The sequence below is a fragment of the Gobio gobio genome, assembly GCF_949357685.1.
Source record: "Gobio gobio genome assembly, chromosome: 25".
In the NCBI taxonomy this organism is placed as follows: domain Eukaryota; kingdom Metazoa; phylum Chordata; class Actinopteri; order Cypriniformes; family Gobionidae; genus Gobio; species Gobio gobio.
In genome coordinates, this window is record NC_137121.1 from 19,050,460 (window position 1) to 19,064,272 (window position 13,813).

Genomic DNA, 13,813 nt, shown 5'->3' on the forward strand with positions numbered 1-13,813 from the left:
ACAAATAAATAAATATATATAAAGAAAAAAAGAAACAACAAAAAACACAAATTATTGGCAGTCACTGGCCTCTGGGTCCCCGCATGGTATATCCGGGCAGTCGCTCCTCTTGTTATCCCGTACCAGCCACTGTTTCGATTTAACCAATCATACAACAACTAATGTCACATTAAAACCCTGCCGAACTACGCCAAAAATGTAGTGTAGTAAACATAGAACTGACTACGCCACCTCCTTATTTAAGGCAGGAGGAGCCTTTTCACAGATGGTGGGATTATAAACAACAACGCTAGTTTGGCAATAATCACAGTTTTATTCTCATTATAACATCGCAATATCAAAAAGGGTTAAAACCAGTTAAAATATGTCTGTAGTAAAATATCCATAAAATCTGGATATTAGCTCTCCTCTAGAATGCAAGAAGGGTCGGGCCTGCTCTCATGCACCACCTGCCACCTGTAAGAAACAGAAGAAGAAAACAGAAGAAACCCACAGCATACACCGCAAATAAGTAATCTTTAAATCACCGTTTCAGTGCCAACCATCTAATACACACCACACAGCAGTGCCACACACCACCCAGATCAGCCACACCAAGGGAGGTTAGGTGTAAATGCAGGCCCGGCCCTGTACAAAGCCACTAGCACTGTAACAGAAGAAAAGGAGAGCAATTCCACACAAAAAAAACAAATAACAAAAAGAACAATAATTTATATAACTCAATATTGAATCAAGATAAAATACAACCCACGAAAATGAAAACTTAAATACACAAGAAACAGTGGCTGGTCTGCCCCTTTAACAGAAAAAGATACATGTTAAATACAAGTCAATACAAAACCGCAATAAAAGAAAAACAAACAAAACATACTTTAGCGAAAGTACAACTGCAGCACAGTTATCCAATCTCAGCGCTCAATCCCCAAACATGATACAAAAGATGCTATAAACAGAGAGCACAGATGTTGACAAAGAAACTTGTATGTATTAATTGCATCAACTCATAACTGATCGGCTTTAATAAAACATACTGCATTTACCAGTCATTCAAGGTTCCAGCACAGCCGTCAGCCCATTGAAGGTACTACAGCAATAAATGTTTGACCCGCTTCCCAAACAGAGTGCAAAACTTCAAGTCAGCCTAAAAGAAGAAAGGGATAATTTAAGAATGAAATGGTGCAATCAAAGCGCGAGCATTCAACGCAAGCAAACCACATGTTTAATTCAACATACCTCTATGAAAGGGTAAAGAGGCTGCACGTCGAGCACAACTTCAACACCATACCAATCTAACCATCTGCTGCTGCAACTACTATTTATGCTTCCTTAGTCATATGATTAGACACCCGCACCTGAAACTCATTGCTGGACAGTCCCCTCCCACAATAATTTGTAGCATAAAACCATATTTTTAAGTTGATTACTCAAAAAAAAAAACCTCCATCAATCAGAGTTGTAGCCCTGGAATCAATGAACCTATTTCAATTCAAATCAACCTCTAACATATATTACATGCTAATGTAACTTATTTAACATGTATATTTATTGAACTAATAAGATATTATTTGTCACTGGCATTAGCACAGTCGATGTTAGTCAACAGTGTTTACCTTCATGTAGCCTATCTATTCTTCAGCACAATGGTAACCACAAAAACTTACAGAAACTCGTTTAAATGTCAAATATAACAGCATTAAGCACTAATAGGTCTTTCCCTTCACTAAAAACAAATATATTAATGCTTAATTTCAACATTTATTCTCCTTATCCAGTCCTATATGCAAAGCATGCTGGGAACTAGAAATCCACTGCCTCATTTCTGAAGTTATCAAGACAACCATGCATTTATTTAAGTTGTGGTAATAGGTCCCCTGAGTTGCTTTTTAGAGTGCAAGTCTTCTGACGTCTGATTGGTAACGTTAGTTCATACTTATTTTACATTATTTTATGTCAGGCTTTACAAAAGCGATTGTTTCGCCCGTCCCGTAGGTGGCAGTCATGTGTGTGAAGTTTCCGTGTCCCAGAGCACGAGAGACGGCGCTTGTCAAATGTTTTCTGAAGGTAAATTCACACTGCGGAGCTCCAGTTTTACACTGACACCAGACGAGGAAGTCAAACACTGTCCGCCACCGAGTTCCTCTTTCAAACAAGTGAGTATCCTTCAGTATGGACCATGTCACGTCGCAGTCGTTTCTGTTTATGGTTTAATGCTATATACAGTTTTTGTTTGTAGAGATAGTCTGCTGCGTGAGTTTATATATGAAGTCGGCTGTTGAGTGATGGAGCTGCAACATTTGTTTGACTTGCCATTCGCCGGATGTGATGAGAGGATGTTGTGTTCATAGTTTGTTTTGCCCAATATAATCACTCATTTTGTGTCCATAACTCACTTTTGTCTTATATCTTGTCCTTTTACTCGTCATTATGTTTTATTGCATAGAAACGGATACATATGAGCTGTCAGTTATGTGGTGCAGAGTCCTGCGACTTTTTTTTTTCTCACTGGTCCATTATACATACATTCATGCATCCACCACCAGCATGGCATTTGGGCTCTGTTTTCCCAGGCCTCTTGTGACTACTTTTAAGGTGGTGTTAAAATGCAGCTATCAACCTCTCCACACTCTGTTGATCATGCTGTGCTTACATGGCATGCTTGTTCATGGTGGTTAATGTGTGAGATTGGTACGGGATGTGCCAGTTGCATATCTGTGAAACTGAAGTGTCCTGAAAATGCTACCAGATACAGTTAATGGCCAAAGAAACACTCAAAGGGCTAGTTCATCCAAATCTGAGAATTGCTTCCTGTATGACTTTCTTTCTTCTGAGTGATATAGGATAGGATATTAAACATAATGCCAAAAATTGCTCTTTTTGTTTCTGGCCTGCTTTGCCAGATGTTTCTAGTTTGATCCTACCTCCAGCATGTTTAAGATTTTTTATTTTATTTCGTAGTATAATAGCATAACAAGCGTTCTTACTATAGACTGGTAATGGTTAACTTGCTAATTAATTATATACCATTTTGGACCAGTTAGGCAATTTAGCACTCTTCAAATTCTGCAATTGCAAGCTCATTTGCTTGTTTCTCAATTTTACTACATTATTAATAATTGTGCGTTCTTTAATAATTACAGTAAAGCATTCACTTTAATGTCTGCACATTCTTGCACTTAATTTGCATGAAGAACAAACTTAAACATTCATAACTTTAAATAAATAAGACATTTTTCGAAATGCCGTTTGATCTGCTGAAGTCTTTAACATTTTCAAAATTGCAAACCAAAACATTCATGTTAAAAAAATGAATAAATAAATAAACATTTTCTAAATGTTGAGAAATGCAGGTTGGTCTGCTGAAGTCTTTGACATTTGGCATATTATTGTCAACAAAAATGAACTTGCAAACCAAAACATTAGTGACTTTAAAGGGATAGTTCATCCAAAAATTATAAAGCAGATAGAGCAACCATTGACTACCATAGTATTTTTTCCCCCTACTATGGTAGTAAATGGTCGCTCTATCTGCTTGGTTACAAACATTCTTCAAAATATCTTCTTTTGTGTTCAGCAGAAAAAAGAAACTCATTCAGGTTTGGAACAACGTGAGGGTAAATGTTGACAGAATTTTCATGTTTGGGTGAACTATCCCTTTAAATAATAAATAAAGTAATACAAAATAAATACAAATTTTCTAAATATTGAAAAATTGAAAAGCCAAAATGCTAAACATTCATATTTTTACATCAATCAATCAATCAATCAATCTTTGATATAACTTTAACTTTAAATACCCCCTGCGCAGGCAAATAAGATTTGTATATTAGATGAATACATCATATAGTCACGTCACGTTCAGTCCGTTGGTATACAATTGCAAGATTGTTGCAGTGCTGCTGTTGTCCTCTATATCTTAATGATAAATCATTTATGACAGACATAACCTGTTAAATAGTGGCAATCTTCCCAGTCATAATAAAAGCAATTTACAGGATATGATCTCAAAGGTCATTGGCTCTCTCTGCAAGCATCTACTGGACTGTGAGATTCCTCATCATAGGATCGTGTTGGCATGTCCAAATGTTCTGGCCTCCGGTTTGTTTCCTATGACGTAAGATGGAAATTGGCACAGAGTTGCTCTGATTTGGAAACAACAGATGCCTAAAGGGACAGTTCACCTCAAAATGAAAATTCAGTCGGCATTTATTCGTCATGGTCATGGTCATGGTAATTGTGTTCCAAACCTGTTTGACTTTTTCTTCTGTGGAAATCAAACAGTTTTTGTCCATACAATGAAAGTCAATGGGGTTTGGACATAAGTTTGGGCTAGGGATGAAGCGGTTACCGGTTTGATGATAAACCAACCACAATAAAATTTCTGATGGTTAGTATTACCACTACTGCCAATTTTATTTGTTTGTTGGTTTTCATTGTAAAACTTTTCAGTTTGTGTATCAGTACTTTTTTAAAATTTCCAGCACATTTTAAAAAGTGTTAATTTTGGTCATTATAATCGAAAAATTACATTTTCATACCGTTTAATCTCTAGTTTGGCCCCCATTGACATTTATTGGATAATTTATTTATTTATTTTCTCTATATACATGTAGGTTTGGAATGACGAGAGTCAGTAAATGCCACCAAAATTCCAGACCACAGCTCCACACAGCAACATTAACTCAACCAATGACACATGTTTGGGGGTGGAGCTATCTGATTGTCTGACCAATAGCAGATAGAGGCATGTTCAGAAGTATTTTTTGCAATTCCAGAAATGACTTCACATTTAACAAGGCTGTACTGTAGAGACGTAAACATAATGAAATCTGTCCACTTAAGGATGAAAAATGTATAAACATACTAGACGTTTACATAGTATGTGGTATTCAACATGCACTTAAACACTTAATTATTTTGACATGTTTGCAAAACACAAAATCTAGATTGCACAGCCCAAGAAGGCAGGAATGTCAAATGCATTTGACATTATCCAAGGGTGTGGTCTGTGTCAAAAGATATTTTTGCAAGCATTTATTATATAGTTTCGGTTTCGGATCAACGGTGTGTACGTTAAAGGGATAGTTCACCCAAAAATGAAAATTGTTATCATTTACTCACCCTCAAGTTGTTCCAAACCTGTATGACTTTCTTTCTTCTGCTGAACTCAAAGGAATATATTAGGAAGAATGTTTGTAACCAAGCAGATAGTATTTTTCCCCCACTCTGGTAGTCAATGGCTGTCGAGATCTGCTTTCATTTTTGGGTGAACTATCCCTTTAAGGTGTTCAAAAATCTTTCAAAAGGCTTATATCTTATTATTATCTTGTAAGGATATTGGACTCTGGTTCCTTTGTTACTTTTAACTGTAAGTGATAGTAGCATTTATTTATGAGTTTGTTTATCTCTGTGTGTGTTTCGCCTGACCCTGGGTCACTGTAGACGACTTCGTCTCAACTTAATGTTCCCTGTCAACACGTCCACAGCGTGATGAGTTATCTTTGGAAGCCATAGACCTCAGCATTCGATCCAAGTTTCACCCCTCCCCCAGAGTCACCTCTGCCAGGGGCCTGTGGCTATTATTGGGTCCTTAGTCACACACAAAGTGTTTGCTATTTAAGTTTGTAGTATTCTCACAAACCGCAAAATATGTCAGAGGAACACATTGATTTAATCTGGATGGCTTGATTGGAGGTTATACATTGTGTAAACACTAGCCCAAGGATAGTTTGGATTGAACTAGAGTGCACTGTTTGTTTAGAGCGATATCTAGCATGGCATGTACCAGCATGGTATGGAAATATGATATGAAACAGCATATGCATGCAACAGTGCATTCTTTCCCTTGCAGTCAGCATACTGGAAAGCGTGGCATCGCTTTGGAAATTGTAGGCTGGAAAGTGTAACTGTAAGACTACTGTAGAATTTTTATTAGCATTATTAGTGGCACTTGCTAAGCCAAACATTACTCTTATTATTCCACATGCACTAGGGACAAGAACAATACCTAAAATCACACTAGCAAAACCTTAAATCACCCATAACACTCTAGAAACCACATAACAATGCATTGACTTTCTAGCATTCTGGTGGCACTCACTTTTGTCACATTAAAATTTAAAACATCTATGCCCCGTTTCACAGACAAGACATAAAGGGATAGTTCACCCAAAATGGAAGATTATCCCATAGTTTACAAGCCATCCTAGGTGTATATGACACCGCCTTCCGTAGGGCTGTAACGATTTGACCAAAAATAAAAACCTTGATTAATTGAAAATTTTACCTCGATTACAATTAATGAACGAATTTTTTTTTTGCCTTTCCATTTTTTGCCCTCTTAAGGTTTTTGAGTAAGTTCCTGATAAGGTTTTTACTGTAAATATTTTCTACTATTAAAAGGTGGAATTTTTTTTTTCTAATGAAAAATTGCATTTCTTTGTGATTCTAAAATACTTGAAGGCCTTCATTACATTTATTTGAATGCATTAATGAGAGAGTGATTGTGTGTGTGAATTACTCATACCGTCTCTATTCATTATGCAGCTGTGGTTTGTACTTACTTCAAAAGGTATTAAAATATATTAAAATATATGCCTAGGCTATAACGGTTGAGTTTCTTAGTTACTTTGGTGACTTTACTTTATTCACAGGACTGCGTTGACACTGCGTTTCTGCGCTGCTCTCTGCGCGCGATCTTCACGTGATGTGCGAGCTTCTGTCTGAGTGTTCATTTGTTACAATATATCAGGCATTAGTTCAACATAATACACATGGATTGTGTCTAATACAGATGTGTCATCTAAAATCGCTTTAATGTTCAAACTGGCAGCCTTAAAACACATAAGTTACTTACCAATGACAAAGCTTTGTGAGGACGCAGGTGAAAGTGGTCTGCCTTCAGGGCGCGCGCACGTTGTCAGAGACGCGACGCAACACGGCTCTGTGTGTCACAGAAAAAAGCTGAGGACTGAACGGTTAAGTTTTCCGTATTGTTATTTTTGAATAGTTAACAATCGCTTTAAATGTTCAAACTGGCAAGCTTAAACGCATTTACTTGACAAACTTTCTGAGGAAGAAACTGAAAGCGATCTGGCTTCGGGGCTTGCGCGTACCGTGTGTGTGTGTGTGTGGCATCGCGTAGGCTATAAGAATGGCAATTAACTTACCTGTATAACTGTGTAAAACATGCAGTTACTATAGTTATTCTGGGCATCTATAAACACAGATAACTGCTCCTGCATCTCTCTGTGTGCCTGCAAACTGCACTTGATGTGACTGACGGGGCGAAGTCACGTGACTAAAACCGAAATAACCGACATGGGAAAAATACGTTGGTTAAAGGTTCTGAATTTCGGTTTCGATTATTTTTCGATAAATCGTACTGCCCTAGCCTTCCGTATTTAATTTATGAAGAAAGTGTGCCTCTCACAGTTTGTAGTGATTACGCTACGTCTGACATATGTTACGCCATTTTTGTAAGTTGAATATGGAAGGCGGTCTGGCAGAAGCTAGATATTTTACTTTATAACGTGTTAAATATGGATATTTTGTTACACAAACCCATCGATTCGCTTCAGAAGGCCTTTATTAAACCCCCGGGGTCGTGTGGAGCACTTTTTTATAATGGATGGATGCACTTTTTTTGGGCTTCAAATTTTGGACTGCCATTCACTGCCATTATAAAGCTTGGATTAGCCAGGGCATTTTTTAATATATAATTCCGATTGTATTCGTTTGAAAGAAGAATGTCATATACACCTAGGATGGCTTGAGGGTGAGTAAATCATGGGGTAATTTTTATTTTTGGGTGAACTATCCCTTTAAGTGGGGCAGTTGTGGCCTAATGGTTAGAGAGTCGGCCTTGTAACCGGAAGAGTTCGGCAAGAATTGTCGGTGGGGGGAGTGAATAACCAGTGCTCTCCTCCACCCTCAATACCACGACTGAGGTGAGACGCTTGAACAAGGCACGAACCCCCAACTGCTCCCTGGGCGCCGCAGCAATATGGCTGCCCACTGCTCCGGGTGTGTGTTCACGGTGTGTGTGTGTTCACTACTGTGTGTGTGTGTGCACTTGGATGGGTTAAATGCAGAGCACAAATTCCAATTATGGGTCACCATACTTGGCCACACGTCACTTCACTTTCTCACTAAGTTTATAGTCTCAGAGACTCAGACTAAAATGAAAGTTTGAGTTGTCTTGACTGAAAGCTACTTGTTTTGTCTCAAGATGCACTACAGTAATGTTTTTTTCCCGAATGGCACGTTTATAAAAACTACTTAAATGTCCTAATTGAACCAAAGTTTAATCCTGGCTTAAGCTAAGCCTTGTTTGTGAAACTGGCCATTGTTTTACTACTCTTTTAAATGTTATTTTAGAAATGTGATAACACTTGTGGTAATACTTTAGAATAAGGCTACATATGTTAACATAATGCAATAGTTAACATGAAATAAAAGAAAATAATTGTTTTTTTTGCATTATATTAATTAAAAAATTAATTTCTGAATATATCAAGTTGAATTAAATGTATAATTAACATTTGTTGAATGTATTATAAATGAATATGAACAATGCACTAACCTAGACTAATGATTGCTGTGAAAGTATTGAATTTATTTGGCTGCATTTACTTGATCAAAAATACAGTACAAACAGTACTGTTTTGGAATAATTGACAACGGGCCATTGAAGAACCAAGAAAAAAATAGTACACCTACGGCCACAACAGCTTATAGAAAGTTCAAAAGAACAGCATTTATTTGAAAAATATATTTTATAACATTATAACTGTATTGTATAAAACTTGCTGACTCAATTTTTTGAACAGTTGTGCATAAATATATTAACTTATATTGTGTGGGATCTTACTTTATTGCAGGTAAGAACAGGAAGAGATTTCGTGAGAGAAATCAATCTACATAAATTCAAAATATTCCTGGTTTTAGAAAGGATGACACCAAATCTGTAAGGATTAAACACACCATCGTTTGCTAAGTCAACCTGAGCATTGAAGTCACTTCTGGAGCCTCACCCAACTGAATTACGCACCTCATCTATCTAATGTTTCCACCACTGAGCTTCAGCACAAGATGGTGTGCTGGGAATTTGACTGTTTGACAGAGACTCGACAGAAATGTCGCAGTCAAGCGGACAGGGGATGTACAACAGCGGGCTCCCCCGGTTCCTGGTTGGAAATGAGGGTGGTGAAAGCAGACAACTGGACGACAAAGACATGAGGAACATCTCAGGTTCTTACGGGGAGGATGAGGAGGAGGACCAGGTACGGAATTGCTCAGGGATCCATGAAATTCCTTTTAATGGATATAAGCATTGTTGAAAATGTCATAAGTGATGATCATGTGATGTCTGCTTCTATTAGTCAGAGCGTCAGATTGTGGTGGGGATCTGCTCCATGATGAAGAAATCAAAATCCAAACCGATGACTGAGATTATGGAGAGGCTCTGTAAATTTGAGTACATCACTGTGGTCATTTTTCCAGAGGAGGTTATACTCCATGAACCGGTGGAGAAGTGGCCGTTGTGTGACTGCCTCATTTCCTTCCATTCCAAAGGTATCTGACATCACACACAGTTTTACATGCAGTTCCACTAGGCTTGCAGTCTTGATATTGTCTCAGTATTATTAATGCTGCTTTCAAAACATGTCACAATGATTGTGTTTATAAGATGAGTGCATCATGAAGTCACTTTTACCGTTTGGAAACTCTTTGAGCTCTGGCTTTTAGAGTTGGTTTGTGTGTCAATTTGTCAAATGATGGAAGTGAAATTATGGCACAACCGTTAACTGCATAATTTAGTTTGAAAAGTTTGGGGTCAGCTAGATTTTTTTTTCCCTCTTTTTTTTAAATTAATACATTTATTATGCAAGGATGCATTACATTGATTGACACAATGTAAACACATTTTAAAGGGGAAAAAAAAGATTTCTGTTTCAAATAAACTGTTGTTCAGCCAACAAAAATCCTGCAAAAATGTCTATACTTTTCCACAAAGTTTTTAAAATTTATAATAATAATTAAGCTGTCTGTCTCTGTCTGTCTAAAAGTCTTGCTTTCAAAACTACTAAACTAAAACGTAAAACTATGTCAAACTTAAAGCTGTTAAAACTACTTCAAACTTTCTGGCTAGGCTTTCACACGCCTACAAACTTTTTAATAAATTTTTAAATTGTAATAATGTTCCACAATAATACTGTTTTCACTGCAATTTGATAAAAAAATGCAACCTTAGTGAGCAAACATAATAAGAGACAAAAACATCTTACTGCCCCAAGCTTTTAGCGTTCAATAATGTGAATGAATACATTTTTATTTCTCATCTTGAAGGATTTCCCCTTGATAAAGCAGTGGGTTATGCCAAACTAAGAAACCCCGTCCTTATCAACGACCTCAACATGCAGTATTACATTCAAGACAGGTGTGGTAAATCTTCTTCTAAAATTATCTTGACAAGCAAACCCTGTTTGGAGAGTTGATTAAGACATAACTCTATGCTCATGGCTTTAGGAGGGAAGTTTACAGGATTCTACAGGAAGAGGGCATTGACCTTCCACGCTATGCAGTGTTGAACAGGGACCCCGACAGACCAGAGGGTAAAGGTTATTTACTTTGGTCATAGTTTTGAAGAAATGTATGTGTGTGACGCTGCATGTTTTATAGTGAAGCGCAGCACTGTTAATTTAAAAACAAGCAGCTCTTGATTTAGTGAAAATGAACACTTTATTTTTAACGTTTAATGCTGCGTTCACATCAAAAGCGAATAGAGCGTCAGGAGCGAGTGATTTCAATGTTAAGTAAATAGAAAGGCACATTGACGCGTGTCTGGAGGTCCTGCGGCGCGATAGACACCCTTCGCGTGGCGCGATGGACGCGATTCCGCCTCATTCACGCATCCTGTTCGCGCGAATGATGCGAATTGGGCGTGAATTGAGCATCTTGCGCGAGTGGTGCTTTTTGTGCATTCACGTGTTTGAAGCGAATTCGTGTCTGACGCCTGAGTTGAAAAATTTTAACTTTGCCGTCAATTTGCGCCGTGTTAACCAATCAGGAGCCTGATTGCTGCTATGACGTAATGAGAAACCCTGCATAATTTAAAAATACTACTATTGTGTCACAAAATGAGGTTTTAAGACTTTTTCAGGTGAGAATGTAGTTGTTTAAAGTTCAAATCTGTGGTTTATTTATAACGAGAGCACCTATTTTAAAAAAAAATATTCTTGTGTTTTTGGAGTTGTGAGATCCAGGCGATCACCGGGCATTCAGCGCTCATTAACCCCGCCGAATACAGCCTTTCCTCGGCTAGTTCTTCTGACGTTTGCCGCAGGATCCTGGAGTGGTTCGTCTTGTGTGGATCCAACGGGCGATCTTTGGTGTCATGAATCTATCATTTGTTGTCTGCCTAATCGTTTTGACTGAGGGCAAAGAGAAGTTTCATAACTTTATTTTTTAAGGATATTTAAAAATACATGCAGTGAGGATAATGTAGGAGTTGCCTGGACCACATTTGTGTGGCTATTAATGCTTAATGTATATTTTTTAATGAAAATGAAAAGAGGCAGAGTGGTGTTTTATGACATATTTCTCCTGGAGCGCATTGAACGCACGTCTATTTCGCTTCAAACGCTCAATTTATACACGCGTCCAATTCGCTGTGTACGCGCGAATGGATTCAAAATGTTCAAGCGTCCAACTAGACGTGGTAGATGCGATTTTGATGCTCTATTCGCGTTTGGTGTGAACGCAGCATAAGTGCCATAAATATTTATATTGTACATTTTAAATTATTATAGTTTTTGAATATAAAATAAAATATTTTTTGTGAATATCCGAATTGTGCACAACAAACCTGGAACTTTAAAAAAAGAAGACTTTTTTTGAAATCGCAATTGCCATTTTTATCAGAAAAATGGTGTTTAGATTTACCCCCACAAATTCTGCAGCTCTAATATATCCACCGTCATGTTGTTCAAAACCTGCATGCTGTCTTTGTCTTGTAAGTTCCTCATAGTGTATACATAAATACTCTTTGTATTGCGAAAGATTGTGACATTTTGACTTTGCGACATCAGAGTGTAACCTTGTGGAGGGCGAGGACCATGTGGAAGTGAACGGGGAAGTGTTTCATAAACCTTTTGTGGAGAAGCCCGTCTCCGCCGAGGACCACAATGTCTACATCTATTACCCAACCTCGGCCGGTGGGGGCAGCCAGCGTCTCTTTAGAAAGGTACGAAACTGCTAACTTTTGATAACTTTAGATTTGTTTGGTCTGGAGCTCATACTGTCTCCTGTAGATTGGCAGTCGGAGCAGTGTGTATTCTCCTGAAAGTACTGTTCGTAAGACTGGATCTTACATCTACGAGGAGTTCATGCCCACAGATGGCACAGATGTTAAGGTATCTATGTATCTTTTGTCTAAACACAAATTTGGTGGTCGGATAGTTTGTTAATTCTTGATGGATGTTGTAGGTTTACACAGTAGGGCCTGATTATGCTCACGCTGAGGCCCGTAAGTCTCCTGCTCTGGATGGGAAAGTAGAGAGGGACAGTGAGGGGAAGGAGATCCGCTATCCTGTGATGCTAACCGCAATGGAGAAGCTTGTGGCCAGAAAAGTGTGTCTTGCTTTTAAGGTAAGCCTCACAAAAGAAAAACAGTGTTTTGTCAAGTAGCTAAAGGTTAAGAATAATAAAGAATGAGTTTTTTGTCTCATAACCTCTTTCCAACCCAGCAAACAGTGTGTGGTTTTGACCTACTTCGAGCAAATGGCCACTCTTTTGTTTGTGACGTTAATGGCTTCAGCTTTGTAAAGAACTCCATGAAGTACTATGATGATTGTGCCAAAGTTTTGGGGTAGGTGAAGCCCTGTTGCTGTTTTCTTGTCTGTGGTAACATAAAAATCTCCTTGTCATGCAATCTTTACATTTCCCAATTATATAACCGCACAATATCAAACACTTTTGCCTTTTCTTTGAAAGTCAACACATGATCATCAAACAAACAAACAAACACTCTGTTTCAGTTCTTTTCTGAACTAATCTTTGAATTTAAAAGGCATCCATGCATCCTTAAAACAGTCTAAACATGTTTGCTGGTCTCCAAGCATGGTATGGCTGGTCTGTTGACTGGATTTGGAGTGGTTTTGGGCACTTTTCAGCTGACAACTAAACCAGCTAAATACTTGGCGGCTAGGGGCCTTATTTTAACGATCTGAGCGCATGGTCTGAAGTGCATGGAGCAGGTGCACTTAGGGCATGTCCGAATCCACTTTTGCTAGTTTAACGACTGAAAAAAGGGTCTGTGCGCCATGCGCATGGTCTAAAAGGGTTGGACCTAGTCTCTTGATGAGTCATGGGTGTGTTTTGGGCGTAACCATGCAATAAACCAACCAGAGTCTCATCTACCATTCCATTTAAAAGCAAGTTGCGCTCGTGCCATAGCGGATTCGCTGTTTACATCGCAGAATGCCAGCGGAAAGACTGAATGTTTCTCCTTAGGGGAATCCTTTTATTTTTAATATTTAAAAATGTTTGTGTGCTGCTGCGTATCCCTGTGTGTGTGTAATAAGTTAGGCTGGGTATTGATTCACAAGCTCTCAAAAAGATTCGATTTTCGATTTCGATTCTCAATTCAACTCAATGAATATAGATTTAATACAAATACTATAGGTATTTATAAAAAGAACAGTGAAGTAATTAAAAAGAGTCACAAAACTGTATATTAAACTCTTTTTATTTTAGGTATAAGTACATTAAAATAGAACCCATCTCTATATTTCAAATGCATACAATTATGTTA

The 13,813-nt window shown here is 37.9% G+C and overlaps 1 protein-coding gene across 7 annotated transcripts in view; it reads left to right on the forward strand.

Moving 5' to 3' along the window:
- Positions 1 to 2,015: 2,015 nt before the first annotated feature.
- Positions 2,016 to 13,813, forward strand: part of ppip5k1b (diphosphoinositol pentakisphosphate kinase 1b) — a 51,973-nt gene continuing 40,175 nt past the window's right edge. For all 7 annotated transcript variants that reach the window (XM_079809450.1, XM_079809454.1, XM_079809451.1 and 4 more), the window contains exons 1-9: positions 2,016 to 2,150; positions 8,880 to 9,281; positions 9,381 to 9,573; positions 10,348 to 10,438; positions 10,528 to 10,613; positions 12,090 to 12,244; positions 12,312 to 12,413; positions 12,487 to 12,648; positions 12,747 to 12,868. In XM_079809450.1, coding sequence (XP_079665576.1) covers positions 9,135 to 9,281; positions 9,381 to 9,573; positions 10,348 to 10,438; positions 10,528 to 10,613; positions 12,090 to 12,244; positions 12,312 to 12,413; positions 12,487 to 12,648; positions 12,747 to 12,868 — 1,058 coding nt within the window. In that variant the 5' untranslated portion in view covers positions 2,016 to 2,150; positions 8,880 to 9,134. The remainder of the gene's footprint in view (positions 2,151 to 8,879; positions 9,282 to 9,380; positions 9,574 to 10,347; positions 10,439 to 10,527; positions 10,614 to 12,089; positions 12,245 to 12,311; positions 12,414 to 12,486; positions 12,649 to 12,746; positions 12,869 to 13,813) is intronic.